Source organism: Saccopteryx bilineata, chromosome 4, assembly GCF_036850765.1.
Source record: "Saccopteryx bilineata isolate mSacBil1 chromosome 4, mSacBil1_pri_phased_curated, whole genome shotgun sequence".
Taxonomy (NCBI): Eukaryota; Metazoa; Chordata; class Mammalia; order Chiroptera; family Emballonuridae; genus Saccopteryx; species Saccopteryx bilineata.
Window position 1 is genome coordinate 68,110,302 of NC_089493.1, and position 16,589 is coordinate 68,126,890.

General features: G+C 40.5%; 1 protein-coding gene across 4 annotated transcripts in view; it reads left to right on the forward strand.

Moving 5' to 3' along the window:
* The window catches only part of MYO5A (myosin VA), a 251,227-nt gene that overhangs the window by 146,768 nt on the left and 87,870 nt on the right, over positions 1 to 16,589 (forward strand). For all 4 annotated transcript variants that reach the window (XM_066276320.1, XM_066276321.1, XM_066276322.1 and 1 more), the window contains exons 17-22: positions 5,077 to 5,163; positions 5,247 to 5,355; positions 7,986 to 8,197; positions 9,496 to 9,652; positions 13,691 to 13,930; positions 15,304 to 15,552. In XM_066276320.1, coding sequence (XP_066132417.1) covers positions 5,077 to 5,163; positions 5,247 to 5,355; positions 7,986 to 8,197; positions 9,496 to 9,652; positions 13,691 to 13,930; positions 15,304 to 15,552 — 1,054 coding nt within the window. The remainder of the gene's footprint in view (positions 1 to 5,076; positions 5,164 to 5,246; positions 5,356 to 7,985; positions 8,198 to 9,495; positions 9,653 to 13,690; positions 13,931 to 15,303; positions 15,553 to 16,589) is intronic.

A 16,589-nucleotide genomic window follows, 5' to 3' on the forward strand; every position in this document is an offset into this window, starting at 1 on the left:
TGTTATGTCAGTTGTTATTTCTCACTCTCATTTCTAATTTTATTTATTTGAGTCCTTTCTCTCTTTTTCTTGGTGAGTCTAGTAAAGTTCATCAATCTTGTTTACCTTTTCAAAGAACCAGCTCCTAGTTTCATTGATCCTCTGTATTGTTTCTTTAGCCTCTATGTCATTTATTTCTGCTCTGATCTTTATTATTTCCTTCCATCTACTACATTTGGGCTTTACTTGCTGTTCTTTTTCTAGTTCTTTTAGATGCAGGGTGAAGTTGTTTATTTGAGCTTTTTCTAGCTACTTAAAGTGTGCCTGTAGTGCTATGAACTTCCCTCTCAGTACTGCTTTTGCTGTGTCCCATAAATTTTGAGTTGTTGTATGCTCATTGTCATTCATTTCTAGGAATTTTTTTATTTCTTCTTTGATCTCATTCTTAATTCATTCGTTATTTAACAACCTGCTATTTAGTTTCCATGTGTTTGAGAATTTTTGAGCTTTTCTGATGTGGTTCATTTCTAGTTTCATGCTGTTGTGATCGGAGAAAGTGCTTGATATGATTTCAGTCTTCTTAAATTTGTTGAGACCACTTTTGTGCCCTAACATGTGGTCTATCCTAGAGAATGTACCATGAGCACTTGAAAAGAATGTATATTCTGCTGCTTTAGGGTGAAAGGTTCTGAAGATATCTATTAAATCAATAGATATCTAGTGTGTCCAATAAGTCTGCTGTTTCTTTGTTAATTTTCTTTCTTGAGGATCTATCTAGTGATGTTAGTGAGGTATTGAAATCCCCTACTATTATAGTATTGCTGTTGATCTCGCCCTTAAATCCATCAAAGTCTGCTTTATATATTTAGGTGCTCCTATATTAGGTGCATAGATATTTATAATAGTTATATCTTCCTGTTGGATTACTTCCTTTATCATTATGTAGTGGCCTTCTTTATCTCTTACTATATCCTTTGTTTTAAAGTCCAATTTGTCTGATATAAGTATTGCTACCCCAGATTTTTTTTCATTTCCATTTGCATGAAATGATTTTTTTCCATTCTTTTACTTTCAATCTATGTGTATCTTTTGTTCTAAGGTGTGTCTTTTGTAGACAGCATATGTACGGGTCCTGTTTTCTTATCCATGCAGCTACCCTATGTCTTTTGATTGGATCATTTAATCCATTTACATTTATGGTTATTGATATGTAGTTGTTTATTGCCATTTTCTTCTTTAAAGGTGTATTCCTTTTTTGCTATATTCTTTTCCCACTTTGATCTGTTTACAACAGGCCCCTTAACATTTCCTGCAGCATTGGTATGGTTGTAATGAATTCCTTGAGTTGTTTTTTGTCTGGGAAGCTTTTTATTTCTCCTTTGATTTTAAACGATAGCCTTGCTGGATAAAGTAGTCTTGGTTGTAGGTTCTTGTTCTGCATTACTTTGAATATTTCTTGCCATTCCCTTCTGGCCTCAAGTGTTTTGTTGAGAAGTCGGATGTCATCCTTATGGGAGCTCCTTTGTAGGTGATAGCTTTTTTTTCTCTTGCAGCTTTTAATATTTTCTCTTTATCGCTTAGCTTTGGTATTTTAATTATGATGTGTCTTGGTATAGGTTTCTTTGGGTTTCTCTATAATGGAGTCCTCTGTGCTTCTTGAACTTGTGAGAGTTTCCCCTGCATTAATTTAGGGAAGTTTTCAGCTATGATATGATTGAACAAAGTCTCTATCCCTTGTTCTTTTTCTTTTTCTTCAGGAACTCCTATGATGTGGATGTTATTTCTCTTCATGTTGTCACAGAGCTCTCTAATAGTTTCCTCAGTCTTTTTGAGTCTCTTTTCTTTTTCCTTCTCTGCTTTCATGCCTTCATTCCAGTTGTCCTCCAACTCGCTGATTTGATCATCAGCTCTATCTATCCTGTTTTTAATTCCTTCCATTGTGGTCTTTATTTCTGATATTGTATTTGTCATCTCTGACTTATTCTTTTTTATACTTGCTATTTCTTTATTTAGGTGTTCATAATGACCATCCATTGTTGTTCTAAGATTCCTAAGCATCCTTACAATCATTATTTTGAACTCTGCATCTGGAAGTTTGATTATTTCCATATCACTCAGTTCATCTCCTGAAGGATTCTCTTGTGGTTTCATTTGGATTGCACTTTTTTGTCTTATTGTCGGTGTTTTGTTTGTAGAGTTGGTTGAGTCTAGGCTTAGTGTTGTCTGCCTCCAGTTTTCAGTTGTGTTATTTCTAGGTCTTCTTGGGTTGGTATCAGCTATTATTTGTAATCCACTTTCGGATTTGGGCAGGTTTGAAGTCTTGATTTGTTTGTTTTCTTAACAGGTGATAGTCTTATTTATGGATCTCAGCAAGGAGCTTCCTTGAAACTGTATCCAGGAATGCGATGGGTGTAACCTGAGACTCTGAAGGCCTCTTTCACCAACTAATCTCTCTGGAGGCAGGGTGTTTTCTCAGCTTCAGTAGGGGGAGGTGTATCTCAGATCTCCATGGAGACCTGAGTTACTGCCCCTCCTCCCCTTTTCTTGTTTTCAGCTGTGTCTTGTTGCGCTGATTGGAGCTGGAGAGATGTCTGGAGATCTCTGATCCTGAAGCAATTCAGTACTCTTTTATGGAAGGGTCAGTCCCTCCCCCAGCTATGGCCACCTCCAGCATGGATGAATCAGCTTTTTTAGGTCGTCTCCTGCATTCCTTAGCCCCCCCACAGTCTGTCCCTCTCTCTCTCCTTTCCACTTGGGAGATAAGCTGGTCTTTTCAATACACCTCGCTCCCTGGTTGCCAGGCAAGTGGCTGTGAGCAGTATTTTCTGCTCTTTTCCCTGGAGTGAGATCTCCTCTGGGCTCTCAACCTCACCCCCCCTCCGTTCCTGTAAGCAGGGGAGATTCAGGCGCTCCCTACCAGGTTTGTTGTGGCTTCTTCTTTGCTCCTTGGTTTTGTGTGTGTGTGTGTGTGTGTGTGTGTTTTGTTTTTGCTCCTTGTTTTTTGAGAGCTGTTTTTGTAGTCCAGAGTTGGTTTTTCACGCTGATTTTTCCTAAATTGATTTGTATTCCAGTTTGGTGGTGAGATCTGTGCGTCTGTGCGTCCACCTACTCCACTGCCATCTTCAGGTCTCCTCTATTTTCTGTTTTGAATTTACTTTTAAGATCTTTTGGGGCTTTTGTCAATTTGGGCAGTAGTTAAAACCAGGGCTGGGTGAGAGAGTACTTTGGCGAAGGCTCACAGTTGTCCCTGCTCCTTTTCAACTGTTGGACCATTGCAGAATGTCTAATTTTACCAAACATCTTGTTCTACATTAATTACCATATATGGAGGGAAAGGTATTTTTTTTCCCCAAAAGGGAAGTATTTCTTTAATTTTTATTTTAGTATTTCTTTAATTTTAAAAGTAATGTATGTACATTGTAAAAATAGGTTTCAGGAAATATAAACTAGTATAAAAATAAGTGAGAATGCATTTGTTACACCCAAAGAAATAAGTTGTATTAAGTATCCAACATTCTTCCTTCGCTAATGTGTGTGTGTGTGAGGGAGAGAGGGAGAGAAAAATTAAAGAGGCCCTGGCCGGTTTGCTTAGTGGATAGAGCATCGGCCCAGCATATGGACATCCTGGGTTCAATTCAAGGTCAGGGCACACATGAAAAGCCACCATCTACTTATCTGCCCCTCTCTCTCCCACCTCTTTCTCACCCCTCCTGCAGTCAGTGGCTCCGTTGATCTGAGAGTCAACACTAGGCACTAAAAATGGCTCTGTTGATTCAAGCATTGGCCCTAGACAGGGGTTGCTGGGTGGATCTCAGTTAGGGCGCATGCAGAAGTCTTTCTCACTATCTCCCCCTCCTCTCACTTAAAATAAACAAACAAATAAATAAAAGAGAGAATAAGTGAAAAACACTAATAAAAGGGATGGTCTCATGCTATAATTGCTATTTTATATCTGCCTTTATTAAAATAAATTGTGGATGCTTTCTGTGTTAGTAAACATTTACATCATCATTCTAATGACTATATAATATCCCATTGTATAGATATACTATCATTTACTTAAATTAATCCTTTGAGAGTGGATCAATTTTGATTGATTGCCTTTTAGGTTATTCCAACAATGCTGTAATAAACATTTTTATATTTTTGCCTGATTACCTCCTTAGGATAATTTAAAAAATGGAATGTGTGCTTAAACGATTATACGTTTACCAATGGTTATACGTCCAGTTACCACTCTATAGTGTAGGAGTACAACCCTGCCAACTCTGCCCTCTGGATATATTGCCTCAGACTGGAGGGCAGTTCTGAAAAAGTACTATATTCTATCAAGAAGCCCTTTCTGGAGGGAGTGGGAAGCAGGATGAAGCTACCACATCATGAGCCACTACAGGATAGCCCTAGCCAACCTCATCTCCACCATTACCAGAACACTTGAGAAAATAACACAGCAGAGGGTTGCAGAGGTGGCTTTGTGAGCTGCAGGCCTTACCGCTTCCCCTTTTAGAGTCAATTTAATATTGAAATGCCCATTGTCTAGAGTAAAATAAACATAAAGTATATAAGATATAATACAAACCAAAAATATTTTCCATTGATATAGACCCTTATAAATGCTTAGTATGTACACACTAAACTGAGTAGAATAGCTTTTAGAATACCAATAAGTTTTTTTAAAATAACTGAATGAGGCATGTTTAATTTGTCTTTGTTAGAGAAATTTCCTGAGCTGGCCAGTCTTTATTCCAGAGGAGCTTTGTACGGTGAGCTAAAGAATTATGAGACTGGCAAGTCAAGCCAAGCCATTTAATAAGTGTGGGCAAAGTACAAAGGAGGTTCTTTGTTTGTTTGATATCTGAATTCTCAATGGTAATTCTTCTGAGTTATGGTATGAATGACAGATAATGCTTATGGCTCTTCAGTTTTACTGCTAATTGGAGTTTTCCGTTTTGATCACTGCTACAACTTCTTAATGCTTCCTTTTCTAATATATCCATTTGGCTCTTTACAGAAGAATTTAATCTCTGAACTGAGGAGAGTAATTTGTGGCTGTAGCCAGGCTTCCTTGTGTGTTGATGGTTTTCTTCTGTACTGTAGATTTGATGAGAAGAGGGCAGTGCAGCAGTTGAGAGCATGTGGTGTCCTGGAGACCATCCGAATCAGTGCAGCAGGTTTCCCCTCACGGTGAGCTTAGAGGTTTTCAAATACAAGGGGTCCTAATGAAAAGGTTTCCACTACTTTAAGCTAACATGAGTTTCTTTTTATAGGTGGACTTACCAAGAATTTTTCAGCCGCTACCGTGTCCTAATGAAGCAAAAAGATGTGCTGGGTGATAGAAAGCAAACATGCAAGAATGTATTAGAGAAACTGATTCTGGTAATAAAAAATTTCACTTCTCTTTATCTGAACAGATTATGGCCAAAGGCCTTGTGTTTATAATCTGTGAAAGTCCTAGGAACATCCAAATTCCACTAATCCAGATTATTCAGGGCTGGGAGGGTGGAGGGTCACCGTCCATTTCGGATGCTCGGACTGACTGGTGAGGATGACGGCCCACCATTAGGAAACAGCGGGGGGAGGCCTGGACCCAGACTTGAGACACATTCTTTTTATAGTCTGATCATTACCAATAAAAATTTACCTAGTTCTTACTTATGGAAGATACCAGGTCAGATGCTGTGTGATTAGGAAAAATTAAGTCTTGTCCTCAGATAACAATCTATCTTGGAAATGAATGCATTTTAAAGATAATTATAATATACCTTAATGTCTATCAAATGCTGAGTGAGTGAGACAGGAAATCTAAGCAATGCAAAGCCACATGTGCTGTGGGAAAGTGGAACAATTTCATGGAAGATAAGTGTTTTGAGTCAGGTCCTGAAGAGTGGGTAAGTTTCAGTGAAAGTGGAAGGAGACTGTCCTAACAGGGAGCGTGGCATGAAGAGGTAGGAAAGCAGAGTTTTCTCAGAAAACAGGAATGTAGTTTCTTTGCAGTATAATATTGGTATATGGGACAGTAGGGACATGTTGAGGAACTGTAAGTTGGTGTTTGGAGAGACTTGCATTCCAAGCTAAGGAGTTCTCAAACTGTAGGATGTACCAGAGTCACCTGGAGGGCTTGTTAAAACACAGTTTGCTGGGCCCCACCCCCAGAATTTCTGACTCAGTAGGTCTGGGATGTGTCCAACAACTTGCATTTCTAATAACTTGCCAGGTGATGCTGAGCTGGTCTGAGAATAATACTTCAAGAACCACTGATCTAGGCCATGGAGAATTAAAGATTCATGAAAGATTTTAATAAACTTTTCACTTGTTTTGTACTAGTTTGGATGGAGTACCTCACTCTGAGTTAGTCATCATTAACTAAATGTAATATCTCTTTTAATAATATTTTTTTCTTCAAAAAAGCTAAGACCATCTTCTATAAATGTGGAAAAAAATTGAATACTTTTTTATTTGTTTGTTTGTTTTGTATTTTTCTGAAGTTGGAAACGGGGAGGCAGTCAGACAGACTCCCGCATGCGCCTGTTCGGGATCCACCGGGCACGCCCACCAGGGGCGATGCTCTGCCCATCTGGGGTGTCGCTCTGCTGCAATCAGAGCCATTCTAGCGCCTGAGGCAGAGGCCACAGAGCCATCCTCAGCGCCCGGGCAAACTTTGCTCCATTGGAGCTTTGACTGCGGGAGGGGAAGAGAGAGACAGAGAGGAAGGAATGGGGGAGGGGTGGAGAAGCAGATGGGGGCTTCTCCTGTGTGCCCTGGCCGGGAATCGAACCTGGGACTCCTGCACCCCAGGCCGACGCTCTACCACTGAACCAACCGTCCAGGACCTTGAATACTTTTTTAATTCGGCCCAACTCTTTTCTATCCTGAGTTCAGATGGGAATGTAGAGCAGAAAGTAGGGACAGTCCTACACCCAGCCTCCTCCCCCAGACCCTGCCAGGCCTGCTTCAGGGCTTTGCGGGACAGAGGTACAAATAGAGGAGTGAGTGCAGGGCTGGTGTGGGGTGGAGCTGGGGAGGCTGGGCTGGGACAGAGAGAAGGAGAGGGAACCATTTTCTAGCTCTTTCTGTTTCTCTAGCTAGGCTTCCTAAGTACATTTTATTGATTAAAATTGAAATAATTTTAGGTATTTCAATATTTGTGGAGAATTCTGATTTTCTGGTTTCATGTACCAGATAGGAAATATCTGCTTACAGTAAAAAGTAGTTTTCTGTTTTCTCACAATTTCAAATCACAGTCGTGGTTATTATAAATAAATTTTACTCTTTTTATATGAGGATAATAACCTACATCCTTCTAAATAAGGTGTATCAGAATGTAATAGATCAAAAATTGCATGCATATCTATTTACTGCTCAAGTCTGCTTATAATCAAAACTAAATGAACAGTATAAATGGTTATATTTTTGTGAAATGAGTTTTGAAATTTATATAAGTAATTTAAACATACAGGGTTTTATTTTCAGATACTGCTGATAGAGCAAAGATATAACAAGAAATTTAACTCTTTTAATATGAAGGCATAGGTTTTTGTTTTTTAATTTTTATTTTGTGTGCATTACTTCCAGCCTTATTCTTTATACTGGTGTTTTTGTCCCTTCAGCTTTCTCATGGAACATACAGCCCGATGTAATCCTTAACAGCCTGGGTCAGTCAAAGGGAGTGTCAGCATCTCCATTTCTTTGAGATATTTAAAATACAAACAAGCAAATAATAGCTGCCTATAATTTACAACCAAGTTTTTGGCCTCAGATAATAATTTCAGGTAGAATAATTCTGGAAATAACTTAAACTACAGTTTTTCTTAAAAGCCCTTCTATTGCTCAACTTGCATAGGATTAAAAATCTGGCTCCATTAGTTAATCATGATGTAGCCCAAGTTTTAGCTAATAGATTCGTGCCTTTACTGATTCTGCTTTTAGCTGTATTTTTTTCTCTTTTCAAATTTTATTTATGTGGTCATTATTTCTACTTCTGAGTATACAATTTCTTCCAAAAACAGGACAAGGACAAATACCAGTTTGGTAAGACAAAGATCTTTTTCCGTGCTGGTCAAGTGGCCTATCTAGAAAAACTGAGGGCAGACAAGCTGAGGGCTGCCTGCATCCGGATCCAGAAGACAATCCGAGGGTGGCTGCTGCGCAAGAAGTACCTGCGCATGAGGAAAGCGGCCATCGCCGTGCAGAGATACGTGCGCGGCTACCAGGCCCGATGGTAGGTTCTGGGCACCTGTTCATCTGCCTCGCGGCTCCTAAGATTACAGAGTTCAGCTGATTCATTGTCTCAACCAGGACAATTTTGAGTGGTTAGCCTACCTAGGAAGGCAATACCTCACCTCTTCTTAGATTCTTCTTAGATTAATTGCAGGAGCAAATTAACTCATAAGACAGTGAACTAGAATAAAATTTTACTCACCCTTGATGGTAATTTATTATACTTTTATATGGACTTGAAGAAATTATCTGTAAACTAAAACAGTTATGAATATGAGCTAGTTAATAATGACTCCATTGAGGAGTTTTCAGGAGCAAATGACTGTGAAGGTTTTTCTAGAATTATACTGCAGTGTGATTACATATTAGGATAATTTTAATTTGGAAATATCAATAGAAATGAACTACTGATAAAGGATTTATGCCCCAAAGAATTTGAAAAATATTGTACATTTAAATGGATAGATCTAAGAAAGCTGGTAGTAAGTAAGTGTGGGATTACTAGTATAGTCAGTCTGCTGTGCAAGGAGGATATAGCCTGGGGTCATGAGCACTGTCCCAGAAAGAATGAACCTCTGTGAGCTTCACTTTTTTATTTTAAAATCAGATAATATGGGACATCCTAAACTGTAGGGTGAGGAAGGCTCAAATAAGATAATGAATGAAAAAATATTTGGGTGAACTATTAATTGCTATACAAATATAAGAAATATAGATATTGATGTAATATTGTGTCATGGCGACAATGAACTACCCAGAGACCAGATGACATACTCCGAGGGGCGGAGGGTAGGGACAGCCCCAGTCAGCAGACCAAAGGACTGAAGCCCTGTCCCCAGCCTTACTCAGATATTTATTAGCAAGTACTTTATAAATAACTCAAGGAAACAGACAAGTTTTCAGGGGGTGAAGTAAAGGACAAAGAACATGCTGACTTCTAATCTCTGTTCTGAAAGCCTAAACATTTGTGTGTGTCTGAATCTTATCCTGCTGTGTGTGCTGTAGTAGTTCATTTCTATTGATATTTCCTGTTTACAGCACACTCTGTTTCCAGTACAGGTCAGAGAGGCCCCTGGACTCTTATCCGCTCAGGGCTTTCACCCTAGGGTGCCTTGCTGTTCGGATTGTAATCCTAACTCTGCATATTTTTATAGAATATTCCTACAATATTGTATCTTATTAGAATAATACAATGGAGGTACTACTTGTGCCAAAGATACTGGTGCTTTAAGTCTCTACCACATATATTCCCAGGCTTTTCTGATTACTGACAAATATACCATTTCTTCCTTTGGCTAGCTATGCTAAGTTCCTGCGTAGAACCAAGGCAGCGACCATCGTTCAGAAGTACTGGCGCATGTATGTAGCACACAGGAAGTACAAAATTAAACGAGCTGCCACTATTGTTCTTCAGTCTTATTTGCGAGGCTATTTGGCCAGAAATAGGTATCGCAAGGTGAGTCATTATTTTCAACTTTATTTATTCATTTCATTAATATTCATCAAATTCCATATCTGTACAAAGTTACAACTATGGACACAGGTAGCATATGGAAAACAATCAACAATTGAAATATATTTTAAAATATTAAATAAGTTCATATATTTATTGACAAGACAATAGAAAAAGGAAATTTACCTTCTTTCCCCCCCTTTGTCTATGTAATTTTAAAAAAAGTTAGCATATTAACTTCCTGTGGTTGCTGTAATAAATTACCAACAACTTGGTGGCATAAAACAATAGAAATTTGCCTGACCAGGCAGTGGCGCAGTGGATAGAGCATCGGACTGGGATGCAGAAGACCCAGGTTTGAGACCCCAAGGTCGCCAGCTTGAGCGCGGGCTCATCAGGCTTGAGCAAAAGCTCACCAGCTTGAGCCCAAGGTCCCGAGCAAGGGGACCTTATAGCTCCTAGGTCAAGGCACATATGAGAAGGCAATCAATGAACAACTAAGGTGTCACAACAAAAAACTGATGATTGATGCTTCTCATCTCTCTTCGTTCCTGTCTGTCTGTCCCTATCCATCCCTCTCTCTGACTCTCTCTCTGTCTCTGTTAAAAAAGAAAATAAAAATTTATTCTCTCACAGTTCTGGAAGTCAGAAATCCTCAATAAGAATCACTGAGCCCAAAATCAAGCTGTCAGCAGGGCTGCTCTCCCTCCAGAAGCTGAGGGGAGAGTCCATTCCTTGGCTCTTCCAGCTTCTGGCAGCTTCCAGTGTTTCTTGTGTTTGTGGCCACATCACTCCAAGTTCTGCCTTCCTCTTAACATCATCATGTCCTCAGTGTGTCTAACTTTCAAGATAATCCAGTATAACCCCTCATCTCAAGATTTTGTTTGTTTGTTTTGTTTTGTTTTGTTTTTTCAGGGACAGAGAGAGAGTCAGAGAGAGGGATAGATAGGGACAGACAGACAGGAACAGAGAGAGATGAGAAGCATCAATCATCAGTTTTTCTTTGCGACACCTTAGTTGTTCATTGATTGCTTTCTCATATGTGCCTTGACCGGGGGGCCTTCAGCAGACCAAGTAACCTCTTGCTAGAGCCAGTGACGTTGGGTCCAAGCTGGTGAGCTTTTTGCTTAAGCCAGATGAGCCCACACTCAAGCTGGTGACCTCAGGCCTTGAACCTGGGTCCTCGGCATCCCAGTCTGACGCTCTATCCACCGCGCCACACCTGGTCAGGCTCAAGATTTTTAACTTAATAACATCTGCAAAGACATTTTTCCAAATAAAGTGACATTTACAGATTCAAGAGGTTAGGATCTGATATCTTTGGGGACTTTTATTTTTCATTCCCTATGGGGGCCTGACCAGGCGGTGGCGCAGTGGATAGAGCGTCAGACTGGGATGTGGAAGACCCAGGTTCGAGACCTGGAGGTCGCCAGCTTGAGCGCGGGCTCATCTGGTTTGATCAAAAAAAAAAAAAAAAAAAGCTCACCAGATTGAGCAGGGGGTTACTTGGTCTGCTGAAGGCCCACGGTCAAGGCACATATGAGAAAGCAATCAATGAACAACTAAGGTGTTGCAGTGTGCAACAAAAAACTAATGATTGATGCTTCTCATCTCTCCGTTCCTGTCTGTCTATCCCTATCTATCCCTCTCTCTGACTCTCTCTCTGTCTCTGAAAAACAAACAAACAAACAAACAAAAAAACCCATTCCCTATGGGGATCTTTGAATAGGTAGAATATATGAATGACATATGGGTAGAAGATTGTTCCAAGAATAAAATAACCATGGACTGATTTACTGAGATGAAAAGGAGGTCAATAACATTAATGTGGTTGGACTTGTATTAACTGGATTACGATGCTCCAGAAGTTTTTGATGAGTAATCTCCATATCTGGCAATAATCTTAATCATCGCCTCTAACAATATATGATCAGTTGAAAGATTTTTCTCTTTCATTTTGGCAAGGTTTTGAGTCTTTCCTTTCTGATATATTCCTAACAAGCCAGTAGAACAGTCTGGGTCTTAGAGCTCTGTGGGTACCATTGTTAGAAAGAGCATCACTAGAGTGATTTGAGAGGCATGTCTCTAATCACAGGCAGCATGTGAGGGTGACCGGGGCCCTATTCATGTATGTGTTTTACTTTCTTATTTTGAAGTAATTTTAGACAACCAAGAAAAATGAAAAAACTAATGAGGCTTGAATGAACATATTTAATAGGTGTATTTTGAAGAAAATGTGAAGATAGCTACTCCAGGTCTTTCTTTCGGCCCAGGCCAGCTTTATAGTCTAGTGTTCTTTCTCTACAAGCATTAACTTTTAGTTTTAGGGGAAGGAAAAGCCTTATTAAACTTGACCTTTTAGATACACCAAACTGGTTACACTTCCATTTTATTTTTTTATTTTTTTTCCCCCAAGAGAGACAGAGAAAGGGAAAGATAGGGACAGACACACAGGAGTGGAGAGAGATGAGAAGCATCAGTTCTTCATTGTGGCACCTTAGTTGTTTGTTGATTGCTTTCTCATATGTGTCTTGAGTGGGGCTACAACAGAGTGAGTGACCCCTTGCTCAAGCCAGCAACCTTTTGGGCTCAAGCCAACGACCTTGGGCTTCAAGCCAGTGACATTTGGGCTCAAGCTAGCGACCATGCATCATGTCTATGATCCCATGCTCAAGCCAGGGACCCCACGCTCAAGCCAACAACCTCAGGGTTTCAAACCTGGATCCTCTGCATCCCAGTCCAATGCTCTATCCACTGTGCCACTGCCTGGTCAGGCCACTTATTTCTTAACATATCCCCTAGAATGGCACTTTTTATTTCATTGTTTTTTTTTCAGGTACATAACTTAAAATAATAACTATTATTTTAATGATTTTATTAAACTGCTATCTATTTGACTAGATGGTTTCAGAGATTTTTACATTTTAAGAGTTTTATAAGAGATACAGTGTAGGCTGCACTGCCTTCTCCCTCCCATTGACTCACTAATAAGCTCTCTTTCACTTTAAACTCCAAAAAGAGAGAGCTACATTGTGTCCATTTGTAATCATCGCTAATAAGTACGTAAGTGCATACATTTAAATATCATTTATATTGTATAAGAGTTGTTTTATGAAATCATAGACTTAGAAGGACATTGAAGGGTTTTGATAATTTCAAGAATTTCTTCATTTTGTCTCTATCATTCCTAGAAATTGTTTATACAATCTCTGCTTGATGGTCTTAGTGATAAGAAATTCATTTATAAGGAAACTGTTTTGTTATAGGTTGTTTATAAGTTTAGGGGAGTATCTATTTTTTTTTTAGAAAGTAAAACAAAATCAAAATAAATATTTGTTTACTTCCCTTGAGCTTTCCTTTTAAAGCTTTAGCCCTGCTACCTTTGAATCCCATAAGTAGATTTCTGTTATATTTGAAACAACAAAGGGAAATCCTCACCAGAATGGTATTCCTTAAATAGGGCAACCAACAGTGTCATTTTTTGTGTTATGGTGAAAAAAATCAATAAATCAGTAATAAAATGTGCAGTACTCCGAGTGCTGGCCTGTCTAGCTAGCTTACTGGCCATCCCCTGTGTCCTGAAGCATGGACACAGTGCACAGTGAGGTGGTGTCAGTAGTGAGGGTGGTAGCTGAGTCTTTTATTTTAATAGCACAGAATTCACAGGGTGCCAAGTTCTGTTCGTTTTATAGAGGATTGCTTATTGCTGACATATCACACACCAATAAGATACCAAATGGGTTTTTTCTTTCTTTTTAAAATTATTTCCTTTTAGTAATCTGGTGCCTTTTATGTAGACAACTTCTATGTATATACTCTGTTTTTCAAATCACCCTTTCTTTAAAGTCTACTGTTTAAATCACCTTTTAAAACTCTTTTGTGCTTTCATGTACAATTCATATGATACATTGTTACTTCAACTTTTGTCTCTTTCCCTTTAGGTTACATTTGGCTTTTCTGCCTGACAGCCATAGATTGATAGAGTTGAACCCTGAATCTAGTCTAGGGTTTGACGTTACTTGTGCATACCTTTCTCTGCAGATATTCCGTGAGCACAAAGCAGTCATCATTCAGAAGTGGGTCCGGGGCTGGCTGGCTCGCACCTACTACAAGAGGAGCATGCATGCTATCATCTACCTTCAGTGCTGCTTCCGGCGGATGATGGCCAAGCGCGAGCTGAAGAAGCTCAAGATTGAGGCCCGCTCTGTGGAGCGCTATAAGAAACTCCATATCGGCATGGAGAACAAGATCATGCAGCTGCAGCGCAAAGTCGATGAGCAGGTTTGTTTTAAACAGTCCCACTGCTAGTGAGCGTGCCTAAAGAAATCCACTGGGATTGTGGTCAGCATTTTCTCCCCTCAAGTATACCTTTCAGTATTAGCAGAAAAGTAAAATAATGATGGTAATGTTTGTGGAAATAGTGACAAGCCCATAGGACTAGGGCAGAAAATTATTTTTGAGAACACAGCCAGATTTCCTAGCACACCAAACATGACCAAGAGCCATCGTGTACTTTATACTTCACAAAGCTCTTTCATCATTTCCATTCATTTGCATGTAGTATAGTGTTCCTTTTGCAGATGAGTTGTTTAGCATCAAGGTGGCAAAAGAATCAGAAAAATCTCTATGCTTCTGAGGAATCTACAGCCTATTTGCAGAGATAAACGTTTGATTTCTTAAAGAGAGTTACTAAGTAATATTTTAGCACATGCAAATGAATAAAGGTAATTAGTAATACCTAAATACTATGGAGGGCAAAAACCCCACAAGGAAATACTGCTCATCAGAAAGATTTTCTTGGTGTGGCAAGGAGTTTTGAGGTAGTAAACGGAGATTTGTTAGGAATTTGTGATTTTGAGGCCATTTTATTATTCTTTTTTTTTTTTTTTTTTGTATTTTTCTGAAGCTGGAAACGGGGAGAGACAGTCAGACTCCCGCATGCACCCGACCGGGATCCACCCAGCACGCCCACCAGGGGCTACGCTCTGCCCACCAGGGGGCGATGCTCTGCCCCTCTGGGGCATCACTCTGCTGTGACCAGAGCCACTCTAGCGCCTGGGGCAGAGGCCAAGGAGCCATCCCCAGCGCCCGGGCCATCTTTGCTCCAATGGAGCCTTGGCTGCAGGAGGGGAAGAGAGAAACAGAGAGGAAGGAGGGGGTGGGAGTGGAGAAGCAAATGGGTGCTTCTCCTATGTGCCCTGGCCGAGAATCGAGCCCGGGTCCCCCGCACGCCAGGCTGATGCTTTACCGCTGAGCCAACCGGCCAGGGCCATTTTATCATTCTTATGCATTACTTGGCTAGCACATGATATTTAGTAGCACAGTAATTTGTTCTAAAAAGCAATTATAGATTTTCTTATTTCTGGATTAAGAATTAGGAAATTAAGAATTTACTCTAGTAACTGGCCTTGCAGCTATGAGAAAAATCACATCTATGTTGCTTGTTGCTCATCATGTAAAACAGAAATAATGGTATCTGTTCTCTTCTATCTTTGTATCACTAAGAAAGTATTGGTTGTGTAACTATAAATATTATGGTTAGATACTATAACAATGTTATGATGATACAGCAGGAATATGATGAAAAGTCTAGTTTCCTTACTAAAAACATTTGATGGGACATGTATTTACTTATTGTTTGTATGTGTTTAAAGAACAAAGACTACAAATGCCTCATGGAGAAGTTGACCAGTCTGGAGGGAATATACAATTCTGAGACTGAAAAACTACGAAGTGACTTAGAACGTCTTCAACTAAGTGAGGAAGAAGCTAAGACTGCCACTGGACGGGTCCTCAGTCTACAGGAAGAAATTGCCAAGCTCCGGAAAGTCCTGGAACAAACTCAGTCAGAGAAAAAATCCATTGAAGAACGTGCAGATAGATATAAACAAGAAACTGAGCAGGTAAGAAGGAGCTAAGTTCAATCCTTTCCACAAAGGAAATATGCTGTCATCTTGACATGGCCCTGTGGCTCAATGTAGGGTTTAGTCAAAGATGAAATACAAATTTTATTATTAGTGTTTCCCAGGCATTTCTCCCACATGATGAGTCAGTAGCTGTAGGTCTTTTAGTAGAACCTTTTGACTCTAGTGAGAGCAGAGGGAAAACAGTATTATAAGAAGAGAATTAATGGCCGTATTCTTACTATATACTCTTTCTTTAAATGTATAGGTCTGGATGGAGTGTAGACTCTTTTTTCTTGGGTTAACATGATTAAGAAGCAAATCAAACAGTGAACTCTCAATAGCTGATACTGGGGAGCTTAATGAAAATCTGAATTAAGACTGTGTTAAGAATTGCAAGGGAGCCCTGGCCGGTTGGCTCAGCGGTAGAGCGTCGGCCTAGCGTGCGGAGGACCCGGGTTCGATTCCCGGCCAGGGCACACAGGAGAAGCGCCCATTTGCTTCTCCACCCCTCCGCCGTGCTTTCCTCTCTGTCTCTCTCTTCCCCTCCTGCAGCCAAGGCTCCATTGGAGCAGAGATGGCCCGGGCGCTGGGGATGGCTCTGTGGCCTCTGCCTCAGGCACTAGAGTGGCTCTGGTCGCAATATGGCGACACCAAGGATGGGCAGAGCATCGCCCCCTGGTGGGCAGAGCATCGCCCCTGGTGGGCAGAGCATCGCCCCCTGGTGGGCAGAGCATCGCCCCTGGTGGGCGTGCCGGGTGGATCCCGGTCGGGCGCATGCGGGAGTCTGTCTGACTGTCTCTCCCCGTTTCCAGCTTCAGAAAAATGAAAAAATGAAGAAAAAAAAAAATAAAAAAAGAATTGCAAGGGAGCCTGACCAGGTGGTGGCGCAGTGGATAGAGCGCCGGATGGACATCCGAAACCTGGAGGTCTCCAGCGTCAGTGCGGCCACGCTCATCCAGCCTGAGCACAGGCTCACTAGCTGAGCATGGTGTTGCTGGCTGAGCGCGAGATCATAGACACGACCCCATGGTCTC